We start from the raw sequence: 15,448 nt of genomic DNA, 5'->3' as shown, positions 1-15,448 counted from the left end.
ACGTCGACTGTACCTCTTCCTCGAGATGCTGCCTGGCCTGCCGCATTCACCAGCAAATTTTATGTGTATTGTCAAGATATTCTGCTGTTTCTGTTTAAGGAGAATTGAATTAGCTGTGAATGGTCATAATTATGGAAAGAATGTGAGAAAGTAGAACTTAGTTGAATGAGCATTTGTCAGCTTCTACACTTAATTAGGATTTTTGTGGTTTGCAGTTTTACTGGAATTCAGGGGCTCTTGCTGAAGCTGTTTAATGATTATACAGGGCCTGCTGAAGGTGGCTGTTGACAATGCCCGTGTGCAAGAGAAGCAGATACAACAGGAGAAGAAGGAACTCAAGTTGGAGCTGTTCAGGGAGAGAGAAATGAGAGAAACCTTAGAGAGACAACTCACAGCGGAACAGCACAATCGAGGTAGGTCTTAAGGTAATCAAGGTATTCAAATGGAATATCAAGAGTGAAGATGGTTGACTATAAACTTAGTGCTCTTCCTGGGGCTGAGCTGTCTTATTGGATTTCATTTTGATACCAGAGCAGCAATAATTGCATAAGATTGAAATAAAACTTCGGCGATACGGTAATGACGACGGTCCTTCAGGGCAAATGCTTTGCAACAGAATATTCTAACCAAGGATTTCTCACTGTAACATTCTTATCATAACAATATCACCCAGAGCAGTTTTCTTGCTGAATAGGTGACATAACCCAGCTGGTTTTAGATCAAGTTCAAGTTCTGTTCATTGTTATTTAACTGTACCCATGTATACCACCAAATGAAACAATGTTCCTCTGCACCAAGCTGCACAGCACATGTAACTTATACCTGTAATACATAAGTTAAAATTACCATTAGAAAACCAACAAATAATTAGGTGCACTTATGACACAAGTTGAAAAGTGAACAGTGTAATGCTACTGGTACTTTGTACGTGATGAGACCTGGTTGGTTGCATGGAATTCAACAGTCCCGTGTCCTGTGGGAAGTAGTAGTTTCCCATCCTATCAGTTCTTGACAATGCAACGGTCCCTCCTGCCTGATGGTAGGGGTTTAGAGCGATTGTTGGATGGATGGGAGGGATCATTGATAATGCTGAGGGACTGTATATGTAGCGCTCCTCATAAATATTTCTGATGGGTGGGAGAGAGACCCTGATGACCTTCTCGGTAGTCCTCACAATCCTTTGTAGGGACTTGAGGTGTGATGTGTTGCAATTCCCGTGCTAGACGATGATGCTGCTGGTCAGGACACTCTCGATGGTGCTCCTGTAAAAGTTAGTTAGAATGGGGGGGGGCAGGGGGCCTCACTCACTTCAGTCTCCTCAGGAAGTGGAGACATTGCTATGTTTCTTGACCAAGGAGGTGATGTTGAGGGACCAGGTGAAATCATCTTTTAAGTGCACTCTCAGAAGCCTGGTGCTCCTAACTCTCTCCACGGAGGAGTCATGCAGGTGTAGTGAGGAGTGATCAGCCTGCACCTTCTGAAAGCCCATGGGAAAAAATGTTGGTTTTTATGAGAGATGAACTTTGCTAACAAGGCTAACGTTTTTACTTCCTCGAAGAATGTAGTGTCCTTGGAAACTGGGATATGGTGACAGTAAAATCAGTCTAACTGCAGTTATTTCAGAAGCAATATTGATTCCTGATGTTCAATATTAAAAACAAAAATTATGTTGCAATACTCAATAATGCAGCACTATTACAGCACCAGTGATCGGCAATCAGGGTTCAATTCCTGCTGCTGGCTCTAAGGAATGTGTACATTATTCTTGTGAATGCATGGGTTTCCTCCCACATTCCAAGGACATACTGGTTATGGTTAGTAAGCTGTGGGTATACAATGGCGACGCTTGCACATATTCAGATCGTGTTGGTCATTGACATAAATGATGCATTTCACTGTTTGTTTCAATGTTTTGGCGTACTTGTGATAAATAAAGCTAATCTCATCTGATGTATTCTAATAAGAAATTTAAACTGTTTTGAAGATGTTGAGGTGAACAGTGTAATGCTACTGGTACTTTGGATTGGATGCTGAATCTTATTGCTCATGAGTTGATTATCCAAAGCAGTCCAACTATTCATTCTGATGGGAGTTATTCAGAAGCATGAATTGTTTAAAAATGTGTAAAGTTAACTTCGGAAACTTTTCTGATTTTAATTTCTATAACAATTTTTTTTACATCACTTAAGTTGTATAAGCTCTTCAGCAATTACTTTAAGAAATTAGGAAATAATTTAATTTCCCTTTGATGTTTAATCATGCTTAACAAAAGAAAGTACCCACCCTATTTGTTATCCCAAGCCTTTATTAATATTGGGAAAGCATCACTCCATCTTGCTTCCGCTGAATTGGCACGGTCTCAGACAAGCTGCTGAGATGATGAACCTGCAATGTGGTAAATCTTTATTAAAAGTCTATCTGTGGAGCACAGTACATTACTTCACTACGTCCCGGATGCCAAATACAGTATGTTTTGAGCATACAAAATGAAATCAATCCTAGTTGCAGTGGTATAATCATTTATGTTTCAAATTCAGATTTTTGCTTAGATTAAACTATCGATTACATGTAAACAGTGGCCTATTGATTCATAAATTTCTTGTACAAATTTGCACACAAATTCCTCTATAAGTATATTTGTATTCAGAAGGCATTTTATTCTCTGACTTATATAATTCTGATAAGCAGTAGTTTACAACCATTTAGTAAGACTGCAGCTGTTTTTATAGCTTGAGACTGTTGCTCATAGAACCATTAAACATCTAAGAAAGATGTCCTGAAATAACATTGTTGTCTTTGATGTGTCTTGAATAAATTCATTTGAAATAGCTTTGCATTATGATTGTTGCCAATGTGACCATGATGTTTGTCAGCTATTTTGATGCTTCAAATAGATTAATTAAGGACTTATGGAAGCAAAACAGATTGATTGACCCAACTGTGTTGTGCCTATATTTTAGCTCCACATTCTTATGTCCCTCCAGAGAGGTCTAGAGTAGACAAGCAAGGATGTAATGCTGAGGCTTTAAAAGCCATTGGTTAGACCACACAGACATTGTGAAAAATTTTGGGCCCTTAATCTAAGAAAGGATGTGCTGATACTGGAGAGGATTCAGAGGAGGTTCATGAGAATGATCCCGGGAATGACAGGTTTAATGTATGAGGAGCGTTTGATGGCTCTGAGCCTGTACTCATTGGAGTTCAGAAGAATGAGGGTGATCTCATTGAAACCCATCAAATATAGAAAGGCCTAGACGGAGTAGATGTGGGGAGGATGTTTCTTATAATGGGGAGTCTAGGACCAAAGGGCACAGGCTCAGAATAGAAGGACATCCCTTTAGAACAGAGATGGAGAAGAATTTCTTTAGCTAGAGGATGGTGAATCTATGGAATTCATTGCTACAGATAGCTGTAGAGACAAAATCATTGGCTATATTTAAGAGTGGAGTTTGACAGATTCTTAATTAGTAAGGGTGTCAAAGATTTCTGGGAGAAGGCAGGAGAATGGGCTTGAGAGGGATAATAAATTAGCCAAAATGGATTGGTGGAGCAGACAAGATGGGCTGAATGGCATAATTCTGTTCCTATGTCTTATGGTCTTATAATCATACCAGATGAAAAAGTAGAGCTGTCTAGAAGTTTATATGATGCAACTTTAATCATCTGCAGCATTGTTAAGTTGATTATTTGGTGAAAATAGGTGTGCTCACGTTCTAAGTTTCCAGCAGCAAGTTGAAGGGATGGTAAGGTTAAGCAAATGAAATGTTTTGACAGGTTACCTGGCAGCTGTTAAACTTGTGCATTAATATCAAGTCCAAATAGAGCAATCAGAAGTTTTGCCCCTCTGTGTCCTAGTTTATGCAATAAAAGCAACTTGCCATGTAAATGTCTATTGCCGTTCTCAGATATTGAACAAACTAGCAAGTAGCAATTTAAACAGCGGAATATGCTCAACTATAACTTACAGTTTTGTGAGCTGGTTTTTCCAAAGCAACTGATGATTTTCAGCAGTTTTATTTGGACTCATATATTGGCATGATCATTACACAGCCATTGACAACCACCTTCTCATTTGCAGTTTACATTTTCTAACAACATCAGAGAGGATATCCAAAAGTATTAGATTAATTTATCCATTAATTAGCAAAACTGCTTTCCTTTCAGTGGCTAGTACTTTCTAGAATTATCTGAATTGATGCACTATGGTAGTGTAGAGGTTAGCGCAACGCTGTTACAGTTGGGGCATTGGTGTTTGGAGTTCACTTCCAATGTTGTCTGCAGGAAAGTTTGTATGTTGTTCCTGTGTGCTCTGGTTTCCTCCCATAGTGCAAAGATGTACCAGTTAGTAGGTTAATTGTTCATTGTAAATTATCCTGTGATTACGCTTGGTTTAAAATAGGTGGGCTGCTGGCCAGTGTGGTTCTTTGGGCTGGAATGGCCTGTTCTGTGCTGTATCTCTAAATAAATAAAACTTTATCCATCTGATCTCATGATGGATCTTCTTTCAGTTTCATTTCATAATTTTATATGTGCTTAATCCGATGTATTCACTTTTAACAAGATGGCACAATGAGTGAGAACATAAGAACAAAGAACCTAGGCTTGGATGAGGTCAAATAGCCCTTGAGTTATTCTCTCATTCAGTAAAGTCATGCTTTAGTGCTCAAAATCTATCGACCTCAGTCTTGAATATTCTCAGTGACTGAGCACTCACTGCCTTTAACAGTAGAGGGCTTCAAAGACTCACATATCTAAGCAGAGACATTTGTCCTTATCTCAATTCTAAATTCCGACCTTTTACCATGATGCTTTGACCTTTAGAGCCATCTCTTTCCAGCTGAGTTAAATAGTTTCTCATCTCCTATTCTGTTCATTTTGTATATTTGAGGGAGATCTTTCTGCGGTCTTCTAAGACAAATGTATACGATCCAATTCTACACAATTTTCCTCCACAGAACACCCCAGAAATCAAACCCTGGTTGTAGCGAATTTAATATTTCAGTAATATTTGAGTGGTATTGTAAATGTATTGTTTGATTAAGTATTCTTTGTTGGTTACATAATTAATTATGGGCTATGTGTAAGAAGTATGTGAATGGCATATGTCATTACGCCACCAAATTATATATGTGTGCCTCACTAAAGTAAAACTAAGCAAACCCGTTTCCCTGCTGTGTGTTCTTCTTCTGATTTGTTTCTGGAGTTACAAAATATAATAGTGGCGGTGAGGAATTTTTAAAATGAATCAGAAGTGAATACCTACCTGTTGAAGCTCAGCATGTTTTTTCTCTTCACAAGGGAGCGAGAGAGAGAGATGTTCAAGTTAAAATAAAACAGAGCACTTGTTTCCTTGCAAGATTAGAGAGGTGGTCAAGTTAAAAGTCAAAGGCAGAAAATGGTCAAAATTTACAGGTTCATAAGCAGTGAGTACCAGGTAATAATAATAATAAATAAAGCAAAAATGGCAGGCAACATCAGAAAGATAAACACATTTGATTGCACAACAGATAACTGAATGATGTATACTGAACAAATTAAGCAGTATTTGAAGCAAATTAAATTACCATTGAGAAATGAGTGCCAGTATTGCTGAGTGTAATAGGTGGAAATGTATACAGTTTACTTAGAAGTTTAACTGCTCCAACTGAACCAGCCAAAATGAATTTTGCTGATATCAGGAAAGTAATGCAGGCTCATTTAGAACCAAAACCCGTACTAATTGCGGAATGCTTTAGTTCTCATAAGCGGAATCAAAAGGAAGAGGTGCCCATTTTGTTGTGTATTTAATACTTAAGTAATATTTGAGTAATATTGTAAATATATTGTTTGATTAAGCATTCTTTGTTTAAATAATTCATTATGGTTATATGTGCAAAGTACATGAATGGCATACATCATCACACCACTGCACGATATGTCTGAGCCTCGCTTAAAAGTGAAAACAAAGTTAGACTTACATTCCCGATTCCTTTCTTTTCCTTTCAATTAATTTATATTTTAGATTTACAAAACATAACAGTGGCAATGAGATTTTTAAAATGAACCTGAGACGGCTGCCTATCTGTCGAAGCACATCAAGATGTTTGAGTTAAAAAAAGACACAGCATGATTCTTTTTCCTTTGGAATAGCTCATTTTCTTGGCAAAATGAAGGATGAGCAAGTTAAAATAAGGCAGAAAACAGAAGAATTCACAGGTTCATAAAAGTACGTACTGGGTGATAATGATTACTGAAAAAAGAGCAGAAATGGCTGGTTATATCAGAAAGATAGATGCGTCTGAATGCTCAATGGATAATTGGCTCGTATACTGAGATAATTGAGCAGATTTTTGAGGAAAATGAAATAGCTGATGAGAAGTGAATGCCAGTTTTGCTGAGTGCATTGGGATTAAATGCATACAGCTTGTCAGGAGCTTAATGGCTCCAACCAAACTGGCTGAAATGAGCTTTGCTGATATTGTGAATGCAGGAACATTACTTCTGAAGCCATTGTTGATTGCAGAATGCTTTAGGTTTCATAAGTGGAATCAAACGGAAGGAAGTCCATTTCACTATATGTGGCTGAAGTGAAGAAATTGTCCAAGCGTTGTCAGTTCATGATGGACTTAATGATGCACTGAGAGATTGTTGGCTTTGTGGAATCTTACAAGAAAGCATCCAAAAATGGCTCTTAACTGAAGCAACACACACAAAAATTGCTGGTAGAACACAGCATTCCAGGCAGTATCTATAGGAAGAGGTACAGTCGACATTTCGGGCTGGGACCCTTCGTCAGGACTAACTGATAAGAGATAGAAATGAATATTGACTTCTCTAACTTCCGTTAATGCCCCTCCTCCCCTTCACACCCCATCCCTTATTTATTTATTTAATATATTCCCCCCACCCCACTTTTTTTCTCTCTCTTTTTTCTCCCTCGGTCCCTCTCTACCCTCCGGACTCCCCTCCCCCCTTCTCTCTCTCCTCAGGATTCCCGTCCTTTGATCCTCTCCCTTCTCCAGTCTGGTATCCTTTGTGCCAATCAACTTTCTAGCTCTTAGATCCACCCCTCCCCTCCTGTCTTCTCCTATCATTTCAGATCTTCCCCTCCCCCTCCTACTTTCAAATCTCTTACTAGCTCTTCTTTCAGTTAGTCCCGACGAAGGGTCCCGGCCCGAAACGTCGACTGTACCTCTTCCTATAGATGCTGCCTGACCTGCTGCGTTCCACCAGCATTTTTTGTGTGTGTTGCTTGAATTTCCAGCATCTGCAGATTTCCTCGTGTCTGCATTTTCTTAACTGAAGTGCAACTTACATTTAAGAGAGCAGTTGAAATTGCTCTATTAATGGAAACAACAGACAGAGATGCAATTAAGTTGTAGTCAGGAATGAAAGTGAGCGTGAACACAAAATTGTAACACCTAAACAGAAACTGGTCTGGCCAGGCAAATTGTGTTACCATTGTGGCAGGGGGTCACATACACAAGACCAATGCAGGTTTAAAGGTGAAATTTGCAAAAAATGTGACAAAGTAGGAGACATACAAGGAGCATGGCATGCAGACAAAAATAAATGGAATGGACTTCCTAGGTAAGAGAAAAAGTTTAACAAGTCAAGTTATAATTTTAAAAAACATCTGCATGCTTTCAGTGGAAAATTTGACAATGATGAGAGTGATAAAGGATTGTGTAGCCTTGAGCTTTCCAATGTGGAAACTAACAATAGAAAAGCAATATGATAAATTAATTGAAATGGGGTTGGACACTGGCTCACTTGTTTCAGCCATTCCACAAAATGAGCCTGAATGACATTTCAAATACTGAACTGACACCTGTAGATAGCCAGCTATAACAGAGAAAAGATAACTCCTATGGGAATGGTATTTGTAACAGTAAAATTTAACATCCAACCACCCACATTAGGTGTAGATGTGGTAAGAACAGGTGGGCCAGCCCAGCCCTGTGGGGCCATGATTGGCTGAGACAATGACAACTTGATTGGAAATCCATCCTTAATTTTCAAGTCAAATCCCCTATAATAGAGTCAACTGAAAGCGAATTAACAAAGGTACTGAATGATGCAGCAGTGTTCTGAGATGCAATTGGAAATCTCAAACATATCAAGGATAAAATTGTGTTAAATAAAAATGCCACACCCAACTTTTGCAAAGCCCATCTGGTTACTTATCTGTGATAAAGTAGTCAGTGAATTAGATCACATGAAGGCTAAAGGAATTCTTTCCAAGGTTGAGTGGAGCCCTTGGACAATGCCAGTGGTCCTAGCAGCCAAGAAGAAAGAGTCTGTCAGGATCTGTGCAGATTTTTAACCTAGTACTAAATGTTGATCAATACCCTCTGCCAGAGTAGGGGATATTTTTGCAAACCTTTCTGGAAGAAAACAAAGTTGTCTTATCTGAGGCTTACCAACAGATGAAAGATGAGTCCAAAATGTTTCTCTGCGTAAAAACTCACACAGGGCTTTATTGCTTAATAATAGGATTATTTTTGGAGTAGCATCCAAACATGCACTCTGGCAGAAATCCATGGACCAGGTGCTGCAAGGCTGTCTAGGCACCCAGTGTAACCTGGATGATATCTTTGTTACAAGTGAAGATGTTGAGGAACATTCCAAAATCTCAAGACAACATTAAAAAGATTAGAAGATTATGGACTCTGAGTCCAATATGACAATGGTGAATTCTTTAAGCCAAGCATCACTTACTGTGGTCACACCATCGACATACATAGAACATAGAATATTTCAGCACAGTACAGGCCCTTCAGCCCACAATGTTGTGCTGACCCTTAAACTCTGCCTCCCATATAACCCTCCACCTTAAATTCCTCCATATATCTGTCTAGTAGTCTCTTAAATTTTACTGCCTCCACCACTGACTCAGGCAGTGCATTCCACGCACCAACCACTCTCTGAGTAAAAAACCTTCCTCTAATATCCCCCTTGAACTTCCCACCCCTTACCTTAAAGCTGTGCCCTCTTGTATTGAGCAGTGGTGCCCTGGGGAAGAGGCGCTAGCTGTCCACTCTATCTATTCCTCTTAATATCTTGTATCCCTCTATCATGTCTCCTCTCTATCCTCCTTCTGTCCAAAGAGTAAAGCCCTAGCTCCCTTAATCTCTGATCATAATGCATACTCTCTAAACCAGGCAGCATCCTGGTAAATCTCCTCTGTACCCTTTCCAATGCTTCCACATTCTTCCTATAGTGAGGTGACTATACAAAGATTGCACAAGTAACTGAGAAAATTCAAGCAACGGTGGATGCCCCAAAGCCAAAGGATGTGTCACAGTTACAGTCTTTTTTAAGATGTGCAGTTACTATAACACATTCCTGTCAAACCCAGCTGCTGTGCTCCACTCCTTGAACTCCTCACAAACGATCTGGAAGGAATTGCAATGAACAAAGCAGTGTGAGGTGACTTTCAAAAAGATAAAGTAAATGGTAACATCAGAAACTGTACTCACACATTATGAACCACAATGTCCAGTGAAACCTCGCCTTATGGTATAGGTGCAGTCATACCACATGTTATGAGTGATGGAAGTGAACATCCAGTAGCCTATTCATCACATTCTCTTACTACTGCAGAGAAAATTATTCACAGATTGATAGAGGCCTTGAGCCTGTTTTGGGGTGTAAAACGTTTCAACCAGTACTTGTATGGGAGAGAGTTCACCTTCATTAATATCACCAACCACCACTGTCCATTTTTATCCACAGAAGGATGTTCTCTTAAGAGCAGCAGCATGAATGCAGAGATGGGCTCTGTTTCTTCCAAGGCATCGGCAAGTTGACGGTGCCTGGAGGTTTATGGCAGGGAGTTTCTCCCTTTTGCCGCCTGCTATCGGGGGACTTGGGAGTCAATCGACTCGGGGACTTTGAGACCTTTTTTTTTTTTACCATGCCCATGGTTTGTTCTTCATCAAATTATGGTATTGCTTTGCACTGCTGTAACTATATGTTATAATTATGTGGTTCTGTCAGTGTTATACTTTGGTTTGTCCTGTTTTCTGTGATATTGCTCTAGAGAAACATTGTATCATTTCTTAATGCATGTATGCATTTCTAAATGACAATAAAAGAGGACTGAGTGTTCTCATAATCTAATCTAATGGGTGGAAAGATCATTTAGTTTGTGGAATCTTACAATAAAACATTCAAAAACTGCTCCTAACTGAAGTACAACTTGCATTAAATAGAGCAGTAGAAGTTGTTGTATCAATGGAAGCAGCAGGCAGAGATGCAAGTGAGTTGCAATCAGGACTGAAAGTGAGCATGAACGAAATTGCAATGTCTGAACAGAAACCTGCCTGGCTGAACAAATTAGGTTGCCATTGTGGCAGAGGCACACGTACACCAGACCAATGCAGATTTAAAGGCAAAACTTTCAGAAAATGCAACATAGACACATTCAAAGAGCATGTTGGCAATAAATGGACTGCACAGTGAAGAGACAAAGATTTTTAAAAAGTTGCAATTTCAAAAACGGCACTAATCAGCATGCTATTGATGAAAAATCTGATAATGATGAGAGTGACACAGAGCTGGCTAGCCTTCAGATTCACAATGTGAAGACTAACTAGAGACAAGCAGTATGACTTACACCAGAAGTGAACGACAAATTAATTAAAATGGAATTGGACACTGGCTCGACGGTTTCAGTAATTACACAAAATGAGTTTGAGTGGCATTGTAAAGATAATAAACTGAAGGCTGCAGATATCCAACTAAGAACTTATACTGGGGTAGAGATAACTCGTGTGGGAATGCCACTGGTAACGGTGAAATACAACATCCAACAAACCACATTGGGAGGGTTAGCATTGTGTGGCTGTGATTGGCTGAGGCAATTACAAATTGATTGGAGATCCATCCACCATTTGCAAGCCACATCCCCTTCACCAGAGTCACCTGAAAGTAAATTAAGAAAGGTACTGGATGATGCTACAACAATGTTCAAGAATGGCATTGGAAAACTTGAACATATCAAGGGTAAAATAGTGTTAAATGAAAATGCTACACCAATGTTTTCCAAAGCAAGTCCGGTTTCTTATATAATCCATGATAAAACAGCCAGTGAGTTTGATCACATAGAGACTGAAGGAATTATTTCTAAGTTTGAATGGAGCCATGGGAAATGCCACTGGTCCCAGTAGCCAAGAAGGATGGGTCTGTCAGGATCTGTGGTGTTTTAAGGTCACCATCAACCCAGTACTGAAAGTAGATCAATACCCTCTGCCCAGGATAGAGGATACCTTTGCAAACTTTTCTAACAGAACCATCTTCAGTGAAGTGGACTTAGCTGAAATCTACCTACAGGTGGATGTGGAAGAAAAGTCCAAAGTGTTTCACACCATAAACACTCACAAAGGGCTTTATCATTTAGGCTAATATTTGGAGTAACATCTGCACTTGCATTCTGGCAGAAATCTATAGACCAGGTGTTACAAGACTGCTAAGTACTCAATATTACCTGGATGATGTCATTGTTGCTGGTGAGGATGACAAGGAATGTCTCCAAAATCTCAAGACACTTTTAAAAAGATTAGAAGATTATGGGCTCAGAGCATGACACAAGTGTGAATTCTTTAAACCAAACATCACTTAATGTGGTCACGCCATTAGTGCACAAGTTTACACAATTGTTTGAGAAAATTTAAGCAGTAGTGGATGCCCCATGTCACACTTGGGGTTCTGTTTTGGATTTGTCAATTACTATAACAGGTTCCTGCCAAACCTGGCTACTGTGCTCCACCCCTTGAATTTATTACTGGGAAGAAATGGCAATGGACAAAGCAGTGTGAAGTGGCTTTCTGAAAGATAAAGGAAATGCTGACATCAGAAATTATACTCGCATATTATGATCCACATCATCCTGTGAAGCTTGCCTGTAACACCTTGCCTTATGGTATATAGGTACCGTCATGTCACATGTTATCAGTGATGGAAGTGAATGCCCCATAGCCTTAGCACCATGCTCCCTTACTACTGCAGAGAAGAATTATGGACAGATTGACAGAGAGGACTTGAGTCTGATTTGGAGTGTAAAACATTTCAACCTGTACATGGGAGAGACTTTACCTTCGTTACATATCATCAACCACTGGTGTCCATTTTCAATCCACAGAAGGGTGTTCCACTAGCAGCAGCATGAATGACGAGATGGGCTCTGTTTCTTTTGGGACACAATTGAAACATTGAATTCAAGAGGATGACCAATCATGGAAATGCTGATAGATTATCCTATTTAGAGGCAATACCTGGAAAATTTTACAAAAGAGTACACTGCTCTTGATGTAGTTTCCCTAATTTAAATTGAAAGTCTTCCTATTACAGCAGAGATGATCCAAAGGGAAACTAGAAAAGGCTCAACACAGTCTCAAGTCTACATGGCAACCCAAAATGTCTGGAATGTGCAGCAGATATTCCAGTTCCCCATTCTTACCCATGCTGGGATGAACTTGTCCTTGATGGAGGTTGCCTCATAAGGGAATTGGAAGTTGTTGAGCCATCCTAGCTGAGAGCTAATGTGTTGGAGAAGCTATATACTAGTCATCTGGGCATGGTCAAAATGAAAGCATTGGCTTGAAGCTTTGTCTGGTGGCTTGGGATAGACCAGCAGATCAAGCAGCTTGCCATGCACTGATCGGGATGCTAACATGTTCAGAAGAAAAGTGTGCAGAGCTATTAGACTCACTTCCTGCTGTCCGAGAGACAACCCCTACAACCACCACGGAGCATGGAGGAGGCTAGTAAAAATACTAGAGAGCAATATGTTACATATTTGAGTTGAGGTGCATTCTATATTGATAAGTGTATCGCTAAGTAGGGAGGAGTGTAATGTATTTAATATTTTAGTATTATTTGAGTAATATTGTAAATATATTGTTTAATTAAGCATTCTTTGTTCACATAATTCATTATGGGTTATATGTAAGAAGTAGGTGAATGGCATAGGTCATTACACCACCCTGTTATATATTAGCATCGCACTAAAGTAAAACTAAGTAAATCTGTTTCCTGGCTAATGTGTTTTTCTTTCAATTCACTACTGGAGTTTCAAAACATAACACTGGTAAACCCTTCTTGCATCCATTCTGAGGCAACTGCATTTGCTGGGACATTCCAAGAAACCCATTAGGTGCTCATGTAGTCATCAAATTGTAACTGAGGATCAAGACCTTACCCAGCTGACTGAGTGGCACACTGGCAAAAAATAAGCTCACAATGCTTACTGGAGTCTGTGTGAGAGATTGTGATAAGGATCGAGTGGGGTTGAAGGGATTGCAAACAGGGATCTGTTGATAATTGGTCAAATATACAAGCTGCAGTCAGTATCATTTAAAAATACACTTGGGTCTACAGAATCAAGATGCAATGAAAGCACATTGAACTATTGATCTCTGATTGGTTCTCATTTATGCCATTGACCTTATCTGAAGAGATCTCTGTGCATATGTACCAGCCAACATAACAGAGCTCTCTTTAGTAAAATTTTAAGGCTTGAATATTTGGATTTTACTGCTGGGTGATGCTGAAGGTGAACTCATTTCATTCACCCTGTAGTCAGGGTGATTGTGATATCATCTTCATTTGCAGCAAGCAGTTTCTAGCTTTAAGGACTTGTTCCATAATTTGCAAATAATTATGTTTGTCTAAGATATGTCTCTATTTCACTGCTGTTCATAAAATCTGTGGTCATAAACTACACAGCTAGAGGGAAGATATTTTGATCTCATCCAAATACTTTTAAGTAGCATGAGCATCCATCAGTCAAAGTGCTCACTGAATCAATATGAGTTTTAGAATTACAGGATTATCACTGTGCATTCTGGAAACTAGAAGTGGCACTTGTATTCTATCAAGTCTGGAGCAGAAGTGACAAGTTGACCAGCGACTAACTGATTTAAACTCATTCTTTGATGATGGTGGATTTAATGGGGCTTCACCAGAGCTGCTCCAACACACAAGGAAGGAAAGAACCATGGATGGAAACATTTTCAACATTTTTTTTCACTCCAGTCACGCTTGCTGGCATTTTGGATCCACTGGCTAGTTTCACTAATATCTGTACCAAAGAAATATATCCTACTGTGCGTAAAGACTCTTCAATATGTGCACAAGAAACTGTGCCTGAATCACTAATGGATCCAGGCAGCTCATTAAAGGCATTCTTCCATGTAAGTGTAATTCTATTTAAGTAATGGATATTAATTAAAGCCGTAGAAATTACTAGTATTAGACAATACATGTTGCAGTATGGGAGATAATTCATGTACCCTGTCATGCTTATTGGTAGGCCATGGTTAATATAGGGAGGATGAGGTTTGCTGTAATTGTGTGATCAGTTAGTTATCACCAAAAACATTAATATTGGTATTTTAGTTTAAGATTGAAATCATTGTGGTACAACGGTTGGACAGTCATTTTGGTCAGTGAGCGATTTACAACTCAGCAAAACTTCAGGTGCAGATTTCAGCTGCTCTGTGCTGTTGTTTGGGTATGTGCACTGGCTATGTGTTTTCTGTATAAAATAAGATGAATGCTGCTGGATTCGTCGCACTCATCCCACGGACTGCCCCATTGGAAGTGCTGGGAACTCTTGCACTCACTCCACAGTGAACTCAAGTGAAATTTTCCAGCTTGGTAATATTATTAGGAGGAATTTAAGTTTGATTCTACTACTGCCCTTTACCATGTCACCCAAGTTTAGGCAGGAAGACAGTGGAATCACATGAGAGATGAGCATGAGGTGTGAGTATGGGGAAATGAACATAAGGTGGTACTTTAATTGCCATGATGAAATAAATCTGTATTCACTGTTAACCTTGCACATGATCACAGACTGAAGTTTCTAATCTGTTGAATTGTAATGTGCTTCTTGAAATCTCAACATTCTGGTGTCGGGGGTATTGTATCAGTTGGCAGTGCTGGATTTTAGATTAGGTTAGATTAGATTTTAGATTATGAGGACACACAGTCCTCTTTTATTGTCATTTAGTAATGCATGCATTAAGAAATGATACAATTTGTTCCTCCAGAATGATATCACAGAAACACAAGACAAACCAAGACTAAAAAAACTGACAAAACCACATAATTATAACATATAGTTACAACAGTGTAAAGCAATACCGTAATTTGATGAAGAACAGACCATGGGCACGTTAAAAAAAAAAGTCTCAAAGTCTCTCGAAAGTCCCATCATCATTTGATAACATTTGATAACATTTTTAAAATTTAATACAGAAATTAATGAGATTTGATAGCAAAGATGATATGATCATCCTGATATCACTGTCTCTGTTTATAATCAGTCTCAAGAAACACAACTTACATGCCCACTCTTATTTTTAAAATCCCTTAATGGCATTGTTCTTCCCTAACCTTGCAAACTCTTCCAACCATTAATATATCTGCCCTCCTTAGTCTGCGCTATGACCCATCCCCA

General features: G+C 39.2%; 1 protein-coding gene across 3 annotated transcripts in view; it reads left to right on the top strand.

The window, feature by feature from the left end:
• dacha (dachshund a) overlaps positions 1–15,448 on the top strand; it is a 400,811-nt gene that overhangs the window by 346,924 nt on the left and 38,439 nt on the right. For 2 of the 3 annotated variants that reach the window (XM_072270530.1, XM_072270529.1), the window contains exon 8: positions 266–413. In XM_072270530.1, the coding sequence (XP_072126631.1) occupies positions 266–413 (148 nt within the window). Of the gene's footprint in view, positions 1–265; positions 414–9,717; positions 9,952–15,448 lie in introns of those variants that run through there. The other variant, XM_072270531.1, reaches the window with a different exon arrangement.

Source organism: Mobula birostris, chromosome 10 (assembly GCF_030028105.1).
Source record: "Mobula birostris isolate sMobBir1 chromosome 10, sMobBir1.hap1, whole genome shotgun sequence".
Lineage (NCBI taxonomy): Eukaryota > Metazoa > Chordata > Chondrichthyes > Myliobatiformes > Myliobatidae > Mobula > Mobula birostris.
This window is presented reverse-complemented; position numbering and strand designations above follow the sequence as displayed.